This window comes from Rhinoderma darwinii, chromosome 10, assembly GCF_050947455.1.
Source record: "Rhinoderma darwinii isolate aRhiDar2 chromosome 10, aRhiDar2.hap1, whole genome shotgun sequence".
NCBI lineage: Eukaryota > Metazoa > Chordata > Amphibia > Anura > Rhinodermatidae > Rhinoderma > Rhinoderma darwinii.
The window spans coordinates 91,812,033-91,829,646 of NC_134696.1; the positions used below are offsets into that span (position 1 = coordinate 91,812,033).

At 40.1% G+C, this 17,614-nt stretch overlaps 1 protein-coding gene across 1 annotated transcript in view; it reads left to right on the top strand.

Moving 5' to 3' along the window:
- The window catches only part of LOC142662633 (cell adhesion molecule CEACAM8-like), a 64,327-nt gene that overhangs the window by 36,130 nt on the left and 10,583 nt on the right, over positions 1-17,614 (top strand). Inside the window, exon 7 of the mRNA XM_075840844.1 lies at positions 9,926-9,958. Coding sequence (XP_075696959.1) covers positions 9,926-9,958 — 33 coding nt within the window. The remainder of the gene's footprint in view (positions 1-9,925; positions 9,959-17,614) is intronic.

The window sequence follows — 17,614 nt, forward strand, 5'->3', positions numbered from 1 at the left end:
AGACTTAGAACTTTAGCAGCGATTTCTCATATTTTCAAGAAAATTTCAAAAGGCGATTTTTACAAGGACCAGTTCTGTTCTGAAGTGGCTTTGAGGGCCTTATATATTAGAAAGTCCCCGTAAATCACCCCATTTTGAAAATTGCACCCCTCAAAGTATTCAAAACAGCATTCAGAAAGTGTTTTAACCCTTTAGGCGTTTCACAGGAATTAAAGCAAAGTAGAGGTGAAAGTTACAGATTTCATTTTTTTTTTTACAAAATTCATTTGTAATACATTTTTTTCTATACCACAGAAGGTTTTACCCGAGAAATGTAACTTATTATTTATTGCCCAGATTCTGCAGTTTTTAGAAATACCCCACATGTGGTACTAGTGCGCTAATTTACTGAAACACCAGCCTCAGAAGCAAAGGAGCACCTAGTGGATTTTGGGGCCTACTTTTTTTTAGCATATATTTTAGGTACCATCTCTGGTTTGAAGAGGTCTTGTGGGGCCAAAACAATAAAGACTCCCAAAAGTGACCTCATTTTGGAAACTACACCCCTCAGGGAATTTATCTAGGGGTATAGTTAGCATTTTGAACCCACAGTTTTTTTGCTAAATTTATTTGAATTAGTATGTGAAGATGAAAATCTACTTTTTTTCTGAAAAAACGTAGACATTTTAAATTTTTTTCAAGGAATAAAAGAGAAAAAACACCCCAACATATGTAAAGCAATTTCTCCCGATTATAGCAATACCCCATATGTGGTAATAAACTGCTGTTTGGACCCACAGCAGGACTCAGAAGGGAAGGAGCACCATTTGGATTTTGAAATTCAGATTTTGCTGGAATAGTTTTCAGTGCCGTGTCACGTTTGAAATGCACTGGAGGGAACAAAATAGTGGAAACCCCCGGAAAATGACCCCATTTTGAAAACTACACTCATCAAGGAATTTTTCTAGGGGTAAAGTTAGCATTTTGACCACACAGTTGTTTTGCTGAATTCATTGGAATTATTCTGTAAAAATCTACTTTTTTTCTGAAAAAAGGTAGCCATTTTTAATTTTTACAAGGAATAAAAGAGAAAAAAGACCCCAACATATGTAAAGCAATTTCTCCCGATTATAGCAATACCCCATATGTGGTAATAAACTGCTGTTTGGACCCACAGCAGGACTCAGAAGGGAAGGAGCACCATTTGGATTTTGAAATTCTGATTTTGCTGGAATAGTTTTCAGTGCCGTGTCACGTTTGAAATGCACTGGAGGGAACAAAATAGTGGAAACCCCCGGAAAATGACCCCATTTTGGAAACTACACTCATCAAGGAATTTTTCTAGGGGTAAAGTTAGCATTTTGACCACACAGTTGTTTTGCTGAATTCATTGGAATTATTCTGTAAAAATCTGAAAGATCTGAAAAAAGGTAGCCATTTTTAATTTTTACAAGGAATAAAGGAGAAAAAGCACCCCAACGTTTGTAAAACAATTTCTCCCGATTATGAAAATATGCCATATGTGGTAATAAACTGCTGTTTGGACCCACAGCAAGGCTCAGAAGGGAAGGAGCGCTATTTGGCTTTTGGAGCCCAAATTTAGCTGAAATGGTTTTTCGGTGCCATGTCGCATTTGCAAAGCCCCTGTGAGGCCAAAACAGTGGAAACCCCCCAAAAGTGGAAATTACACCACTTAAAGAATCTATCTAGGGATATAGTGGGTATATAGACCCCACAAGTCTTTTGCAGGATTTATTAGAATTAGGCCGTGAAAATGAATATCAACATTTCTTCCACTAAAATGTTGCATTTTTTCAATTTCACAAAGGATAAAGGGGGAAAAAGCTGTCCAACATTTGTAAAGCAATTTCTCCCGAGTACGGCTGTACCCCACGTGTGGTCATAAATGGTTTTTCATTAGAAAGTAATTAACCCTTTCTGGACTGATCCATTTTTTCTTTTCCTTTTTAGTTTTTTCCTCCCCGCGTTCCAAGAGCCATAACGTTTTTATTTTTCAGTCAATAGAGCGGTATGAGGGCTTATTTATTGAGGGACGAGCGGTCGTTTTTATTGGTACCATTTTTTGGTACATACAACTTTTTGAGCACTTTTTATTAAATTTTTAGGTAGAGCCAGGGTGACCAAGAAAACAGCGATTTTGCCGTTTTAAATTCTTTATTTTTCACGTGAGACGCTCCATACATCACCCCCACACTAAGGCATTATATGTCGTCGTGCGCGAAGGGGTTAATGTGCAGCGGATGGTGCGGAGTGAAAATTACAATTTTCCACTCATATGCCATTTTAGTGCACTACATGTTATGCCCAGTTTGTGCCACTGAAGACAAATACCTCATAAAATATTAACCGGGTTCTCCCGGGTATGGCGATGCCATATCTGTGGATGTAAACTGGTGTTTAGGCACGCTGCAGGGCTCAGAAGGGAGGGAGCGCCATTTGGCTTTTGGGGCGCAAATGTAGCTTGGTAGTTGTTCTGTTTGGGGTTTTACTGGTGTTTCAGTTTATAATGTGGGGGCATATGTAATCTGTGCGGGGTACATCAGGGTATAATAAGAGGGTATAATAATGGGTTAAATAAATAATAATCCGCAGATATGTGGCCGGTGTCACACTGATAAATGGCGCCCGATCTTATCTGCTTTTGGACACTCTGCACATTTTGCATCGCCATATTCTGAGAGCCAGAACTTTTTTTATTTTTTCTCCACCGGAGCTGTGGGTTTATTCGTTGCGGGACAATCTGTAGTTTTCATTGGTACCATTTTGGGGTACCACAAATTTTTTGGATCACGTTTTATTCCATTTTTTGGCAAGCAAGGTGACCAAAAACCATCAATTCTGACAATGTTTTTTATTCGTTTTTTTATGGCCTTCAGCCTGGGCTATAAATGACCATTTTTACTTTATTCTGCGTGTCAATACGATTACGGCGATACCATATTTATATCATTTTTTTATGTTTTGCAGCGTTTGTGCAATAAAATCCCTTATTTATAAAATAAATTATTTTTTGTGTCACCATAACTTTTTTATTTTTCAGTCAAAAAAGCGGTGTAAGGGCTTGTTTTTTGCGAGACGGGTTGTAGTTTGTATTGGTACCATTTTGGCGTACATGCAACATTTATCACTTTTTATTGTATATTTTGGGAGGGTTGGTAACCAAAAAATTGTGATTCGGGCACTGTTTTTCGTTTATTTTCTTTGCGGGGTTCACCATGCGGGAAAAATAATACTACAGTTTTATAGATGGGGTCGTTACGAACGCGGTGATACCAAATATGTGTACTTTTTTTAACGTGTTAATTTTTTTCCTATAATAAAATACTTATTATAGGAAAAAAAGCATTCTTTGTTTATGTCACTTATAACTTTTATTTTTACACTTTTTAAAAACATTTTTATTATCTTTTATTTACTTTTTTTACTTGTCCCACTAGGGGACACTTAGACTTGCAGCTCTGATCGCTGCTGGAACACATTACACTACACACGTAGTGTAATGTGTTCTAACTGTCATTGTGACGTAACTGTCACACTGACAGGAAGTCTCGGAAGACCGGCCGGAGGCTGCTCCTCCGAGGCTTCCGTACATGGCAACCCGGAGGTCATTGTCTGGCCTCTGGTTGCCGTGATAAGGATCGCCAGCCCCCGCAAATGCATGTGGGGGGCTGCCGATCCGCTGTAAACCTCTTCAATGTGGTGATCGCAATCGACCACCGCATCCAAGGCGTTAATTGCCGATTTCAGCGGCGACAGGCCGCTGATCGGCAACAGGGAGAGAAGGGCAGACACCCTGCACAGTTAACCGCCACTGCGGTGTAGGGCCGCGCGGCGGTTAACTGTTAAAGCGCGGACGTAACTGCATGCCCAGGTGCGCGAAGTTACTGCTCACCTGGGCGTGCATTTACGCCGAGGTGCGGGAAGGGGTTACATTTTTTTTTAGTAGAATTGATGTAGTCAGGAAGTCTCCATATTCACTTCTTTTTTTTTAATCACATTTGTTTTTATTGAATTTTGCAAGTAAATTTATAAAATAACATGGCAGTGCAATTCACACCTTGAGTTAGGGTATGTTCACACGGCAGCGTCCGTAACGGCTGAAATTACGGGGATGTTTTCAGGAGAAAACATCCCCGTAATTTCAGCCGTAACGGCATGTGCAGGCGCTTGAACACCGCGTCCATTACGGACGTAATTGGCGCAGCTTTTCACTGGAGTCAATGAATAACGGCTCCAATTACGCCCCAAGAATTGACAGGTCACTTCTTTGACGCGGGCGTCTATTTACACGCCGTCTTTTGACAGCGTAAATACACGCCTCGTGTGAACAGACAAACGTCAGCCCATTGCTTTCAATGGGCAGATGTTTGTCAGCGCTTTCAAGCCGCATTTTTCGGACGTAATTCGGGGCAAAAACACCTGAATTACGTCCGTAATTAGTGTGTGTGAACAAACCCTAATCGTATTGGCCGTATACTGCGAACTTAAGTCCTTATTTTGGGCGAGTAGGTGATTGCTTCAATGATGTATAAAGAAAAAAGATGTGGTTATTGCAAACCATACCTAACAAACCCAAAATTGCAATATAATATAGCACGGTGCCATTCCTGATATAGATTAATGAAAAAAGAAAAAAAGAAAAATGATCCAGAAATATAGCTAGGCACTCTTGGGTTCAATAAGAATAAATAATTATTTTATTTTTTGAATCCAGATAATACCGGCAAAGTTAAATTTATACATAAATACACAAATAACAATTTAAAAAGAGAATTCTCCTGGCCAGGAAAGAGAACATGCAATAAACCTTCAAAACATAGGTGATATTGCCTGATGGATATATAGCATAATGTATATGTGTTACACGATTTTACAAAGAGATTTCAAAATGAAAAACCGCTGGGCTGTGTTCACACTTGCGGTTTCCAAACATATATGTAATTTATATCACAATATTGCCAGAGTACCTATTTGGAGTAGCTGGTAATGATATTAATAAAGAGATTTTCTTTATATGCATATAATATGACTTGACTCTCAAAATAGAAAAATAGCCTCATGAATTAAAGGAATGTGGTTAGAAGCGTGCTTTTTTCCTCTCATCAAGTGGATCAACAATTCCAATTCAAATCTTGTGGTGATAGGAAGTCTTTTCACAGACCCTTGGGTCGATGTATAGCCCTCATGCAGTTGGGCTTTGAAGCAAGATATAAGCTTATATGGGTTTTTACCTTCGCCTCCGACATCCAGTAAGTGCCGGGAAGACCATGCGGGGAGGCAGTTAACTCCGGGGTGAGGAATGGCAGGTCTCCTCAAAAGGAAAGTTCACCTGTGTGGCCACACATTAGTTTCAAAGCATCCACATCTCCGCCATTGCTTCCCTTGGCGCTCTCCTCTATTGATCCATGCGGGCAACAACCACTGTACTCACGGGGATAGGGGCCCAGCAATGCAGGATCGCACACTGATATTTCAGGTGAGTTAAAAGCACTCCAAGAGGAACGGACCCAACAGGACAAGATCGCACGCCGGCAGCCAGGTAGGTAAAAATTCCAACGTATGTTCCTTTCCACGTGTGATCTTCAACACTGGACAGGTATTCTCTGGGCAGGGTTTGGACGTCACTACCCGCCCCGTTGATTAGAACAGCTGACGCGTTTCATCCCTGAACGGGATTTCTTCAGAGCAGTTTGACAAATGCTGCCAAACACACTATATTTATAGTGTCCCAGATTCATTCATTGGTTCAATAATAAAAAACATAATGTTTCACACGAAGATATTATGGATATTATATATTTAAATCTTTCATGAGATGCCGCAATGATATATATCTCTCAATTTCAATAGCAGACATAGATATTTTTATATTCAAACAGACAATTAGAATATCCAGAAAATCATATTCATAAATATATTCGGTATTTATCAAGGGGAGGGCAATCAGTGGTGTGTCTCTACTTGGTCAAGATAAGACCAATAATTGAATTTTGCATAGGAATACAATTACTACCTGAATTTTATTATCAATATTAATTCTTCCGTAAATACGGATAACTACTACTATCTAGACTTTGTAGTGGATTTATGGAGGAACTAATTTTTCTTCAATAAGGGATCCCCCATTATATCATTTTGACACAGGATGAAATCTGTTCAATTCTTTTAATATATATTATATGGGATATGTCCAACCATACACATATGTATATGAAATACAAATAATACTTCAGGGGAAGCAGGGAAAGAGAACCATTACCTGTTAGGGCATTAGGACCCGGGTCCCCACCACCCCCAAAGTAGAATCGATTTCAATACAATCAATGTTAGTTTGATAATTTTACTACTAGATTTCATCATATTAAACATATGCGTATATAAGACTATGGTAAATAATAGGAGCCGTCGTGAAATTCCAAGGGGGGCAGGAATAGGGATCCAGTGTCCATAGAACAATAGATCTCCAATTCCCACCACCCACGGAGAGCTAAACGCAAATCCCATCACTATAGAAGATTGCAAAAAATGAAAATTATGTTCATTCATTTTGTATTATTTATCCAATTGATTGATCATTACATATTGGGAATAAAATTGCTCATACTCATACCACTGAAGACAAATTATAATTATATGGAAAATGGGGTATCCAGACCAAAGACATATTAAAATTTTATTATCAGGTTTCCAAAGAAAAAAACAAAAAATATATCAAATCCAAAAGTTTCACACCCAATTTTCCTAAATCATTCTCCAGGGATGACATAATAAAGGTCCCATTTTTTAATCAAACATTCTTTTATCAGAGATTGTTTATATCCAACACTGACTAACTCGAAAATACCGAAAGTTGAGGGAAATATAAAACAGCCTCTTGGCTCCCAACTGTTCAAAGGAACATATTAAATTTAATTTCATTATTTAGTCCCCTGGGATTCAAAGTTCTCAGTGTATAAATCCACATAGTTTCCTTTTGGAGGAGTGTTCGGTTGAGATCACCTCCCCTTCTGTCTTGGAATAGTTGATAAATCCCCATGAATTTTGGGCCAGTTGGTGATTGGGCATGGTATGTTTTAAAATGTGCAGCTAGAGGATTTGCCATTTCACCCTTGGTGATGTCTCTAATATGTTCGCTGATGCGAACATGTAATTCTCGTTTCGTTTTCCCAATATATTGTTTCCCACATGGGCAAGTAATGGAGTAAACGACCATGGTTGAGCGGCAATTGATGAAATTATAGACTTTGAATTCCCTTTTGTGTTCACTATCAAGAAAGGTGTCTGATTTTAAAACGTACTTACAGCATTTACAAGAGCCACACATGAACATTCCTTTTGGGCGTTTCTGTAGCCATTTCTCATTACTTGGGGTCCTTCTCTTAAACTCAGAACTCACCAACATATTCCTCAAAGTGGGGGCCTTTCTTGGAACCATACTCGGTACATTCCCCACTATTGAGTTAATTCTTTTGTCCAAAGTTAAATGTGGCCAGTTTTTGATCATCAAATTCCGAAGTATGTTCCAATGGGACCCATACCTTGAAATGAATCTGACTCTATTGTCACTGTTATCTTTTTTACCTCTCTTGAGAATTTCCTCTCTATTCTGCCTAGATGCCCTATTGTATCCTTTCTTGATCATTTTTTTGGAGTAACCCCTATCTTCAAAGCGAGATGATAGATCTTGTGCTTCGCTTTTGAAGTCCCTGAAATCAGTACAGTTACGGCGAATTCGAAGAAATTCGCTTATCGGGATCCCCTTAATTTGAGAGGGAAAGTGATGGCTACTTGCTGCCAAAAGGGTATTACCTGATGTTGGTTTCCGATATGTAGTCGTTTTTAATCTATTTCCTTCCCTATGAATATTAAGATCTAGAAAGCTAATGTGATCTTCACTATAAGTAAAGGTCAGAAGGATATTTAATTTATTGGAGTTTAAATCCCCAATGAAACTTTCAAGTAAGTCCAATGGTCCCTTCCAACATAAAAGAACATCATCCATGTATCTAAGCCAAGCGGAGGCGCATTTTCTGAAGAGAGGATGAGGGTATACTATAAATTCTTCCCACCAGCCCAAGTGTAAACAGGCATATGATGGTGCACAAGAGGATCCCATGGCTGTTCCACGAATCTGACGATAGAATTTGCCATCAAAAGAGAAGCAGTTATAATTCAAAACGAATTCCAACATTTCAATAATAAATTCATTTTGATGGGCCCAGTCTCCTCCTCTCCTCTCCAGAAAATGCGCGGCCGCTTTAAGGCCAACATCATTTTTTGATTGCTTCAATGAACCTGCCTTGGTCCATTCCAGAGACATTGAAGGGGTCTTCCTTTTAAGCAACTGCTGATCTGACATTGAAGATTCCGGGAACCATTTCTCCCTCAAGATTTCTGCCTCCTTAGGTGTGTTGAGAACGTGGGTGACGCCATTTTTAGTAAAAATTAGCTTAACTGGATATCCCCATTTGTATTGTATGTCATGATCACGTAGCTGCTTGGTAAGTGGAGCAAACTCTCTTCTACGGTTTAAAGTGGCTGATGACAGATCTGCATACATAGATATACCAGCGAAACGTTCAGGAAGTTTTGAGTTTTTAAAAGCAAATTTTAAAATGGACTCTTTTGTCTGGTAAAAGTGGATTTTTGCCAGAACATCCCTTGGTGTCGTTTGTGGGAGATGTTTGGGTTTGGGCAGTCTATGCACTCTGTCGATGATTAGATCTCTCTGTTCTGCTTCTGGTAGAATGATGGTAAAGTAATCAGTCAGAAATTCTCTAAGCTGAGCAGGTTGAATGGTCTCAGGGATGCCACCAAACCTGATGTTGTTTCTGCGTGAGCGATCCTCCAGGTCAGCTAATTTTAGTTTAACCGCCATTATATCCTCGTCTGTATCGTTCTGTGCATCTACCAAAGTGTTGTATGCAGAGGTAAAATCATCCATCTTACTTTCAAGATGTGATGTTCTGTCCCCTATATCATTAATATCTTTAGATAATGAAGTAAATGCAATGTGGAAGTCTTTTTGTAAAGAACTGCACAGTTCAGACATCAAGCCCCTCATACTCTCCAGACTGATAACTGATCCCTCATGGGGAGTAAGCACAGGCAGGTCACATAATTTAGATGCTGTAGATGAAGATGGCACTCACCTGTGATCTGTTTTATGCAGCAGAGGTGGGCAATCCGAGGGGTACTCAGGGCTGGGAGATGTGTCTGTGGCTTGGTGAGTCAGCAGAGGAGCGGCACACTCCTTCGTTTCTTCATGGCCGGAGCGTCCGGCGCCATTTTGTGTAATTCCCGCCGGCGGATAGTAAGAGGTAAGAGTTGCCGGGCCCGGGGTTTTAGGTCTGCCTTCCCCCATTTCTGTATTCTAGGAGCCTTGTCAGGGGATCCTGTGTTGTATCTCCCGGTAATCTGCGGTGGAAGTGCTGTGTGAGCCGGTTTAGTGAAGGTTAGGTGTGGAGCTCCGAGTTATGCGACCGCTCTCCTCGGCATTCGGCCACGCCCCATTCACTTCTTAGGCCATGTATAGACGTGGCAGAATTTTTCCGTGGTAATTACGCATTGAATCTACAGCAAAATTTGACAGGTAATTCAGACGTTGCGGATATCACAGTGGACTAGACGCAGATTTCAGCCTTTGCATTGCAATGGCTGAATCCCGCAGTGAAAATCTACTGCTTTTCCGATGGCGGCCATGCATGCCTATTTTCTGCAACGAGTTACCTAAAAAGCCATAGAAAGTAATGAGAAAAAAGTTTGCTGCAGATTTCCACTGCAGACTGTCCGCAGCGGAATTCCACAGCAATTCGGCCACATCTGAACATGCCCTTATATTTATATGATGTGTTTAATATATTTTTACCAATATAATCTTATACCATCATATCAGTTCTGTATTGACTGTTATTTACATTTGCAGGCAGAACAACCACAGGGAGACTCCTCATACATGGTGAGTAGAGAAAATGTGAACTCCTGTACCGTTTTGCAGAGCTGAGTTGTGAAGAATACATACTGATTTATTTATTTTTTCTCAATGTCAACTTTTTATGAAATTGCTATAAGACATGTCATAGAAGTGTGGTCCGTGGGGGCACAAGGTGGAGATTTAAGTTTTATTGAACTGCAGGAATATCAAACTGACAAACCATAAACTTTAATGGAGGAAAATCCCTACGAAAATCCTTCAGAATCTAAACCGCAGTACCATGCCTACCCACATGGTGTGCTGTCATAAAAGGATCATCCACTCTGGACAGACCCCATATGACCTATTAGGTTGTATGAATGCAGGGACTCCTCATTATTAGGCAAAAACAAAGGGGTGGTTAAATGCGTTTGCCCTACAGAGTCTTCTGAAACATGTTATTAACCACAGTGCAAATCACCAGCAGCTTCCTTTTTCTTAGAAGGCCGCATCAGTCAAACTATGGTAACACCTGGGACTCACCAGCAGTGCCACCAGCGCCAACCACAGTGCCCGCAATACCTGCCACAAAGTCTCTAGAGTAACAGCCACTATACGCCCAGTCAGCACTTATCTTTTCTATGCTCCTTTGTACCATAGAGTGGAAAATTCCTCCCTAACTCCTACTGGCAATCAGACAGATCCCCAGATAAATATTGTGCATTACTACCAGTATCCTTGATATTTTACCTGTATATAGGGACTGAATATTTTAGCAAACTTGGACTCCTATGTTATACTGTATTATTACTATTAGTCCTCATGCACACGACCATAGCCATGTGCACGGCCGTCATTTTCTGGTCGCCGGCAGCGGAGTGTCAGCCGCGAGCCGCCCACAAATCGCGGGCCGTGCACATGGCTGTGTGCATTATTTTCTATCTGCCTGGACCGCAAAACACGGCCGTAATAAGCCATGTCCGTTCTTTTTGCGATCCAGGCTCCTGGACCATGCACGGACCATGGAAACCACGGTCGTGTGCATGGACCCATTGAAATGAATTGGGCTGCAATCCTCCCATGAATTTTCGGGGGAATTGCAGCCGCAAAGTACGTTCGTGTGCATGGGGCCTAATATGTAATATTGGGATTCGTTCACTTTTCTGATATTTTTTTAATAAGTTGTCATAGGCACTACAATGAAAAAAAGATGAAATAATGTCAACTGCATTTTAACCCCTTCAGGACTGAGCCTGCTTTGGCCTTCAGGACAAAGCCGATTTTTCAAATCTGACATGTGTCACTTTATGTGGTAATAACTCCGGAATGCTTTTACCAAGCGCTTCTGAGATTGTTTTCTCGTGACATATTGTACTTTATGTTAGTGAAAAAATTTGGTTGATAAATTACATATTTATTTGTAAAAAAACACCAAGATTTGGAGATTACAGTACGGGACAGTTGTCCGGCAGCGAGGCAGGGACTCCTAGTGTCGTACATAACTATGATGCTAGGAGCCCGGCTCCCTGCACTGTGTTCGGTCCGGGACTTGCGGCCGAAATACGTCCGTCAATTACGGACGTAATGACCTCGTGTGAACATACCCTAAAACAGATAGTAATACCACACAAAGTAGTTACTAGTTAACATCCCCCATATGTCTACTTTAGTTTGGCATCGTTTTTTGAACATTCTTTTATTTTTCTGGGACGTTACAAGACTTAGAACTTTAGCAGCGATTTCTCATATTTTCAAGAAAATTTCAAAAGGCGATTTTTACAAGGACCAGTTCTGTTCTGAAGTGGCTTTGAGGGCCTTATATATTAGAAAGTCCCCGTAAATCACCCCATTTTGAAAATTGCACCCCTCAAAGTATTCAAAACAGCATTCAGAAAGTGTTTTAACCCTTTAGGCGTTTCACAGGAATTAAAGCAAAGTAGAGGTGAAAGTTACAGATTTCATTTTTTTTTTTACAAAATTCATTTGTAATACATTTTTTTCTATACCACAGAAGGTTTTACCCGAGAAATGTAACTTATTATTTATTGCCCAGATTCTGCAGTTTTTAGAAATACCCCACATGTGGTACTAGTGCGCTAATTTACTGAAACACCAGCCTCAGAAGCAAAGGAGCACCTAGTGGATTTTGGGGCCTACTTTTTTTTAGCATATATTTTAGGTACCATCTCTGGTTTGAAGAGGTCTTGTGGGGCCAAAACAATAAAGACTCCCAAAAGTGACCTCATTTTGGAAACTACACCCCTCAGGGAATTTATCTAGGGGTATAGTTAGCATTTTGAACCCACAGTTTTTTTGCTAAATTTATTTGAATTAGTATGTGAAGATGAAAATCTACTTTTTTTCTGAAAAAACGTAGACATTTTAAATTTTTTTCAAGGAATAAAAGAGAAAAAAGACCCCAACATATGTAAAGCAATTTCTCCCGATTATAGCAATACCCCATATGTGGTAATAAACTGCTGTTTGGACCCACAGCAGGACTCAGAAGGGAAGGAGCACCATTTGGATTTTGAAATTCAGATTTTGCTGGAATAGTTTTCAGTGCCGTGTCACGTTTGAAATGCACTGGAGGGAACAAAATAGTGGAAACCCCCGGAAAATGACCCCATTTTGAAAACTACACTCATCAAGGAATTTTTCTAGGGGTAAAGTTAGCATTTTGACCACACAGTTGTTTTGCTGAATTCATTGGAATTATTCTGTAAAAATCTACTTTTTTTCTGAAAAAAGGTAGCCATTTTTAATTTTTACAAGGAATAAAAGAGAAAAAAGACCCCAACATATGTAAAGCAATTTCTCCCGATTATAGCAATACCCCATATGTGGTAATAAACTGCTGTTTGGACCCACAGCAGGACTCAGAAGGGAAGGAGCACCATTTGGATTTTGAAATTCTGATTTTGCTGGAATAGTTTTCAGTGCCGTGTCACGTTTGAAATGCACTGGAGGGAACAAAATAGTGGAAACCCCCGGAAAATGACCCCATTTTGGAAACTACACTCATCAAGGAATTTTTCTAGGGGTAAAGTTAGCATTTTGACCACACAGTTGTTTTGCTGAATTCATTGGAATTATTCTGTAAAAATCTGAAAGATCTGAAAAAAGGTAGCCATTTTTAATTTTTACAAGGAATAAAGGAGAAAAAGCACCCCAACGTTTGTAAAACAATTTCTCCCGATTATGAAAATATGCCATATGTGGTAATAAACTGCTGTTTGGACCCACAGCAAGGCTCAGAAGGGAAGGAGCGCTATTTGGCTTTTGGAGCCCAAATTTAGCTGAAATGGTTTTTCGGTGCCATGTCGCATTTGCAAAGCCCCTGTGAGGCCAAAACAGTGGAAACCCCCCAAAAGTGGAAATTACACCACTTAAAGAATCTATCTAGGGATATAGTGGGTATTTAGACCCCACAAGTCTTTTGCAGGATTTATTAGAATTAGGCCGTGAAAATGAATATCAACATTTCTTCCACTAAAATGTTGCATTTTTTCAATTTCACAAAGGATAAAGGGGGAAAAAGCTGCCCAACATTTGTAAAGCAATTTCTCCCGAGTACGGCTGTACCCCACGTGTGGTCATAAATGGTTTTTCATTAGAAAGTAATTAACCCTTTCTGGACTGATCCATTTTTTCTTTTCCTTTTTAGTTTTTTCCTCCCCGCGTTCCAAGAGCCATAACGTTTTTATTTTTCAGTCAATAGAGCGGTATGAGGGCTTATTTATTGAGGGACGAGCGGTCGTTTTTATTGGTACCATTTTTTGGTACATACAACTTTTTGAGCACTTTTTATTAAATTTTTAGGTAGAGCCAGGGTGACCAAGAAAACAGCGATTTTGCCGTTTTAAATTCTTTATTTTTCACGTGAGACGCTCCATACATCACCCCCCACACTAAGGCATTATATGTCGTCGTGCGCGAAGGGGTTAATGTGCAGCGGATGGTGCGGAGTGAAAATTACAATTTTCCACTCATATGCCATTTTAGTGCACTACATGTTATGCCCAGTTTGTGCCACTGAAGACAAATACCTCATAAAATATTAACCGGGTTCTCCCGGGTATGGCGATGCCATATCTGTGGATGTAAACTGGTGTTTAGGCACGCTGCAGGGCTCAGAAGGGAGGGAGCGCCATTTGGCTTTTGGGGCGCAAATGTAGCTTGGTAGTTGTTCTGTTTGGGGTTTTACTGGTGTTTCAGTTTATAGTGTGGGGGCATATGTAATCTGTGCGGGGTACATCAGGGTATAATAAGAGGGTATAATAATGGGTTAAATAAATAATAATCCGCAGATATGTGGCCGGTGTCACACTGATAAATGGCGCCCGATCTTATCTGCTTTTGGACACTCTGCACATTTTGCATCGCCATATTCTGAGAGCCAGAACTTTTTTTATTTTTTCTCCACCGGAGCTGTGGGTTTATTCGTTGCGGGACAATCTGTAGTTTTCATTGGTACCATTTTGGGGTACCACAAATTTTTTGGATCACGTTTTATTCCATTTTTTGGCAAGCAAGGTGACCAAAAACCATCAATTCTGACAATGTTTTTTATTCGTTTTTTTATGGCCTTCAGCCTGGGCTATAAATGACCATTTTTACTTTATTCTGCGTGTCAATACGATTACGGCGATACCATATTTATATCATTTTTTTATGTTTTGCAGCGTTTGTGCAATAAAATCCCTTATTTATAAAATAAATTATTTTTTGTGTCACCATAACTTTTTTATTTTTCAGTCAAAAAAGCGGTGTAAGGGCTTGTTTTTTGCGAGACGGGTTGTAGTTTGTATTGGTACCATTTTGGCGTACATGCAACATTTATCACTTTTTATTGTATATTTTGGGAGGGTTGGTAACCAAAAAATTGTGATTCGGGCACTGTTTTTCGTTTATTTTCTTTGCGGGGTTCACCATGCGGGAAAAATAATACTACAGTTTTATAGATGGGGTCGTTACGAACGCGGTGATACCAAATATGTGTACTTTTTTTAACGTGTTAATTTTTTTCCTATAATAAAATACTTATTATAGGAAAAAAAGCATTCTTTGTTTATGTCACTTATAACTTTTATTTTTACACTTTTTAAAAACATTTTTATTATCTTTTATTTACTTTTTTTACTTGTCCCACTAGGGGACACTTAGACTTGCAGCTCTGATCGCTGCTGGAACACATTACACTACACACGTAGTGTAATGTGTTCTAACTGTCATTGTGACGTAACTGTCACACTGACAGGAAGTCTCGGAAGACCGGCCGGAGGCTGCTCCTCCGAGGCTTCCGTACATGGCAACCCGGAGGTCATTGTCTGGCCTCTGGTTGCCGTGATAAGGATCGCCAGCCCCCGCAAATGCATGTGGGGGGCTGCCGATCCGCTGTAAACCTCTTCAATGTGGTGATCGCAATCGACCACCGCATCCAAGGCGTTAATTGCCGATTTCAGCGGCGACAGGCCGCTGATCGGCAACAGGGAGAGAAGGGCAGACACCCTGCACAGTTAACCGCCACTGCGGTGTAGGGCCGCGCGGCGGTTAACTGTTAAAGCGCGGACGTAACTGCATGCCCAGGTGCGCGAAGTTACTGCTCACCTGGGCGTGCATTTACGCCGAGGTGCGGGAAGGGGTTACATTTTTTTTTAGTAGAATTGATGTAGTCAGGAAGTCTCCATATTCACTTCTTTTTTTTTAATCACATTTGTTTTTATTGAATTTTGCAAGTAAATTTATAAAATAACATGGCAGTGCAATTCACACCTTGAGTTAGGGTATGTTCACACGGCAGCGTCCGTAACGGCTGAAATTACGGGGATGTTTTCAGGAGAAAACATCCCCGTAATTTCAGCCGTAACGGCATGTGCAGGCGCTTGAACACCGCGTCCATTACGGACGTAATTGGCGCAGCTTTTCACTGGAGTCAATGAATAACGGCTCCAATTACGCCCCAAGAATTGACAGGTCACTTCTTTGACGCGGGCGTCTATTTACACGCCGTCTTTTGACAGCGTAAATACACGCCTCGTGTGAACAGACAAACGTCAGCCCATTGCTTTCAATGGGCAGATGTTTGTCAGCGCTTTCAAGCCGCATTTTTCGGACGTAATTCGGGGCAAAAACACCTGAATTACGTCCGTAATTAGTGTGTGTGAACAAACCCTAATCGTATTGGCCGTATACTGCGAACTTAAGTCCTTATTTTGGGCGAGTAGGTGATTGCTTCAATGATGTATAAAGAAAAAAGATGTGGTTATTGCAAACCATACCTAACAAACCCAAAATTGCAATATAATATAGCACGGTGCCATTCCTGATATAGATTAATGAAAAAAGAAAAAAAGAAAAATGATCCAGAAATATAGCTAGGCACTCTTGGGTTCAATAAGAATAAATAATTATTTTATTTTTTGAATCCAGATAATACCGGCAAAGTTAAATTTATACATAAATACACAAATAACAATTTAAAAAGAGAATTCTCCTGGCCAGGAAAGAGAACATACAATAAACCTTCAAAACATAGGTGATATTGCCTGATGGATATATAGCATAATGTATATGTGTTACACGATTTTACAAAGAGATTTCAAAATGAAAAACCGCTGGGCTGTGTTCACACTTGCGGTTTCCAAACATATATGTAATTTATATCACAATATTGCCAGAGTACCTATTTGGAGTAGCTGGTAATGATATTAATAAAGAGATTTTCTTTATATGCATATAATATGACTTGACTCTCAAAATAGAAAAATAGCCTCATGAATTAAAGGAATGTGGTTAGAAGCGTGCTTTTTTCCTCTCATCAAGTGGATCAACAATTCCAATTCAAATCTTGTGGTGATAGGAAGTCTTTTCACAGACCCTTGGGTCGATGTATAGCCCTCATGCAGTTGGGCTTTGAAGCAAGATATAAGCTTATATGGGTTTTTACCTTCGCCTCCGACATCCAGTAAGTGCCGGGAAGACCATGCGGGGAGGCAGTTAACTCCGAGGTGAGGAATGGCAGGTCTCCTCAAAAGGAAAGTTCACCTGTGTGGCCACACATTAGTTTCAAAGCATCCACATCTCCACCATTGCTTCCCTTGGCGCTCTCCTCTATTGATCCATGCGGGCAACAACCACTGTACTCACGGGGATAGGGGCCCAGCAATGCAGGATCGCACACTGATATTTCAGGTGAGTTAAAAGCACTCCAAGAGGAACGGACCCAACAGGACAAGATCGCACGCCGGCAGCCAGGTAGGTAAAAATTCCAACGTATGTTCCTTTCCACGTGTGATCTTCAACACTGGACAGGTATTCTCTGGGCAGGGTTTGGACGTCACTACCCGCCCCGTTGATTAGAACAGCTGACGCGTTTCATCCCTGAACGGGATTTCTTCAGAGCAGTTTGACAAATGCTGCCAAATACACTATATTTATAGTGTCCCAGATTCATTCATTGGTTCAATAATAAAAAACATAATGTTTCACACGAAGATATTATGGATATTATATATTTAAATCTTTCATGAGATGCCGCAATGATATATATCTCTCAATTTCAATAGCAGACATAGATATTTTTATATTCAAACAGACAATTAGAATATCCAGAAAATCATATTCATAAATATATTCGGTATTTATCAAGGGGAGGGCAATCAGTGGTGTGTCTCTACTTGGTCAAGATAAGACCAATAA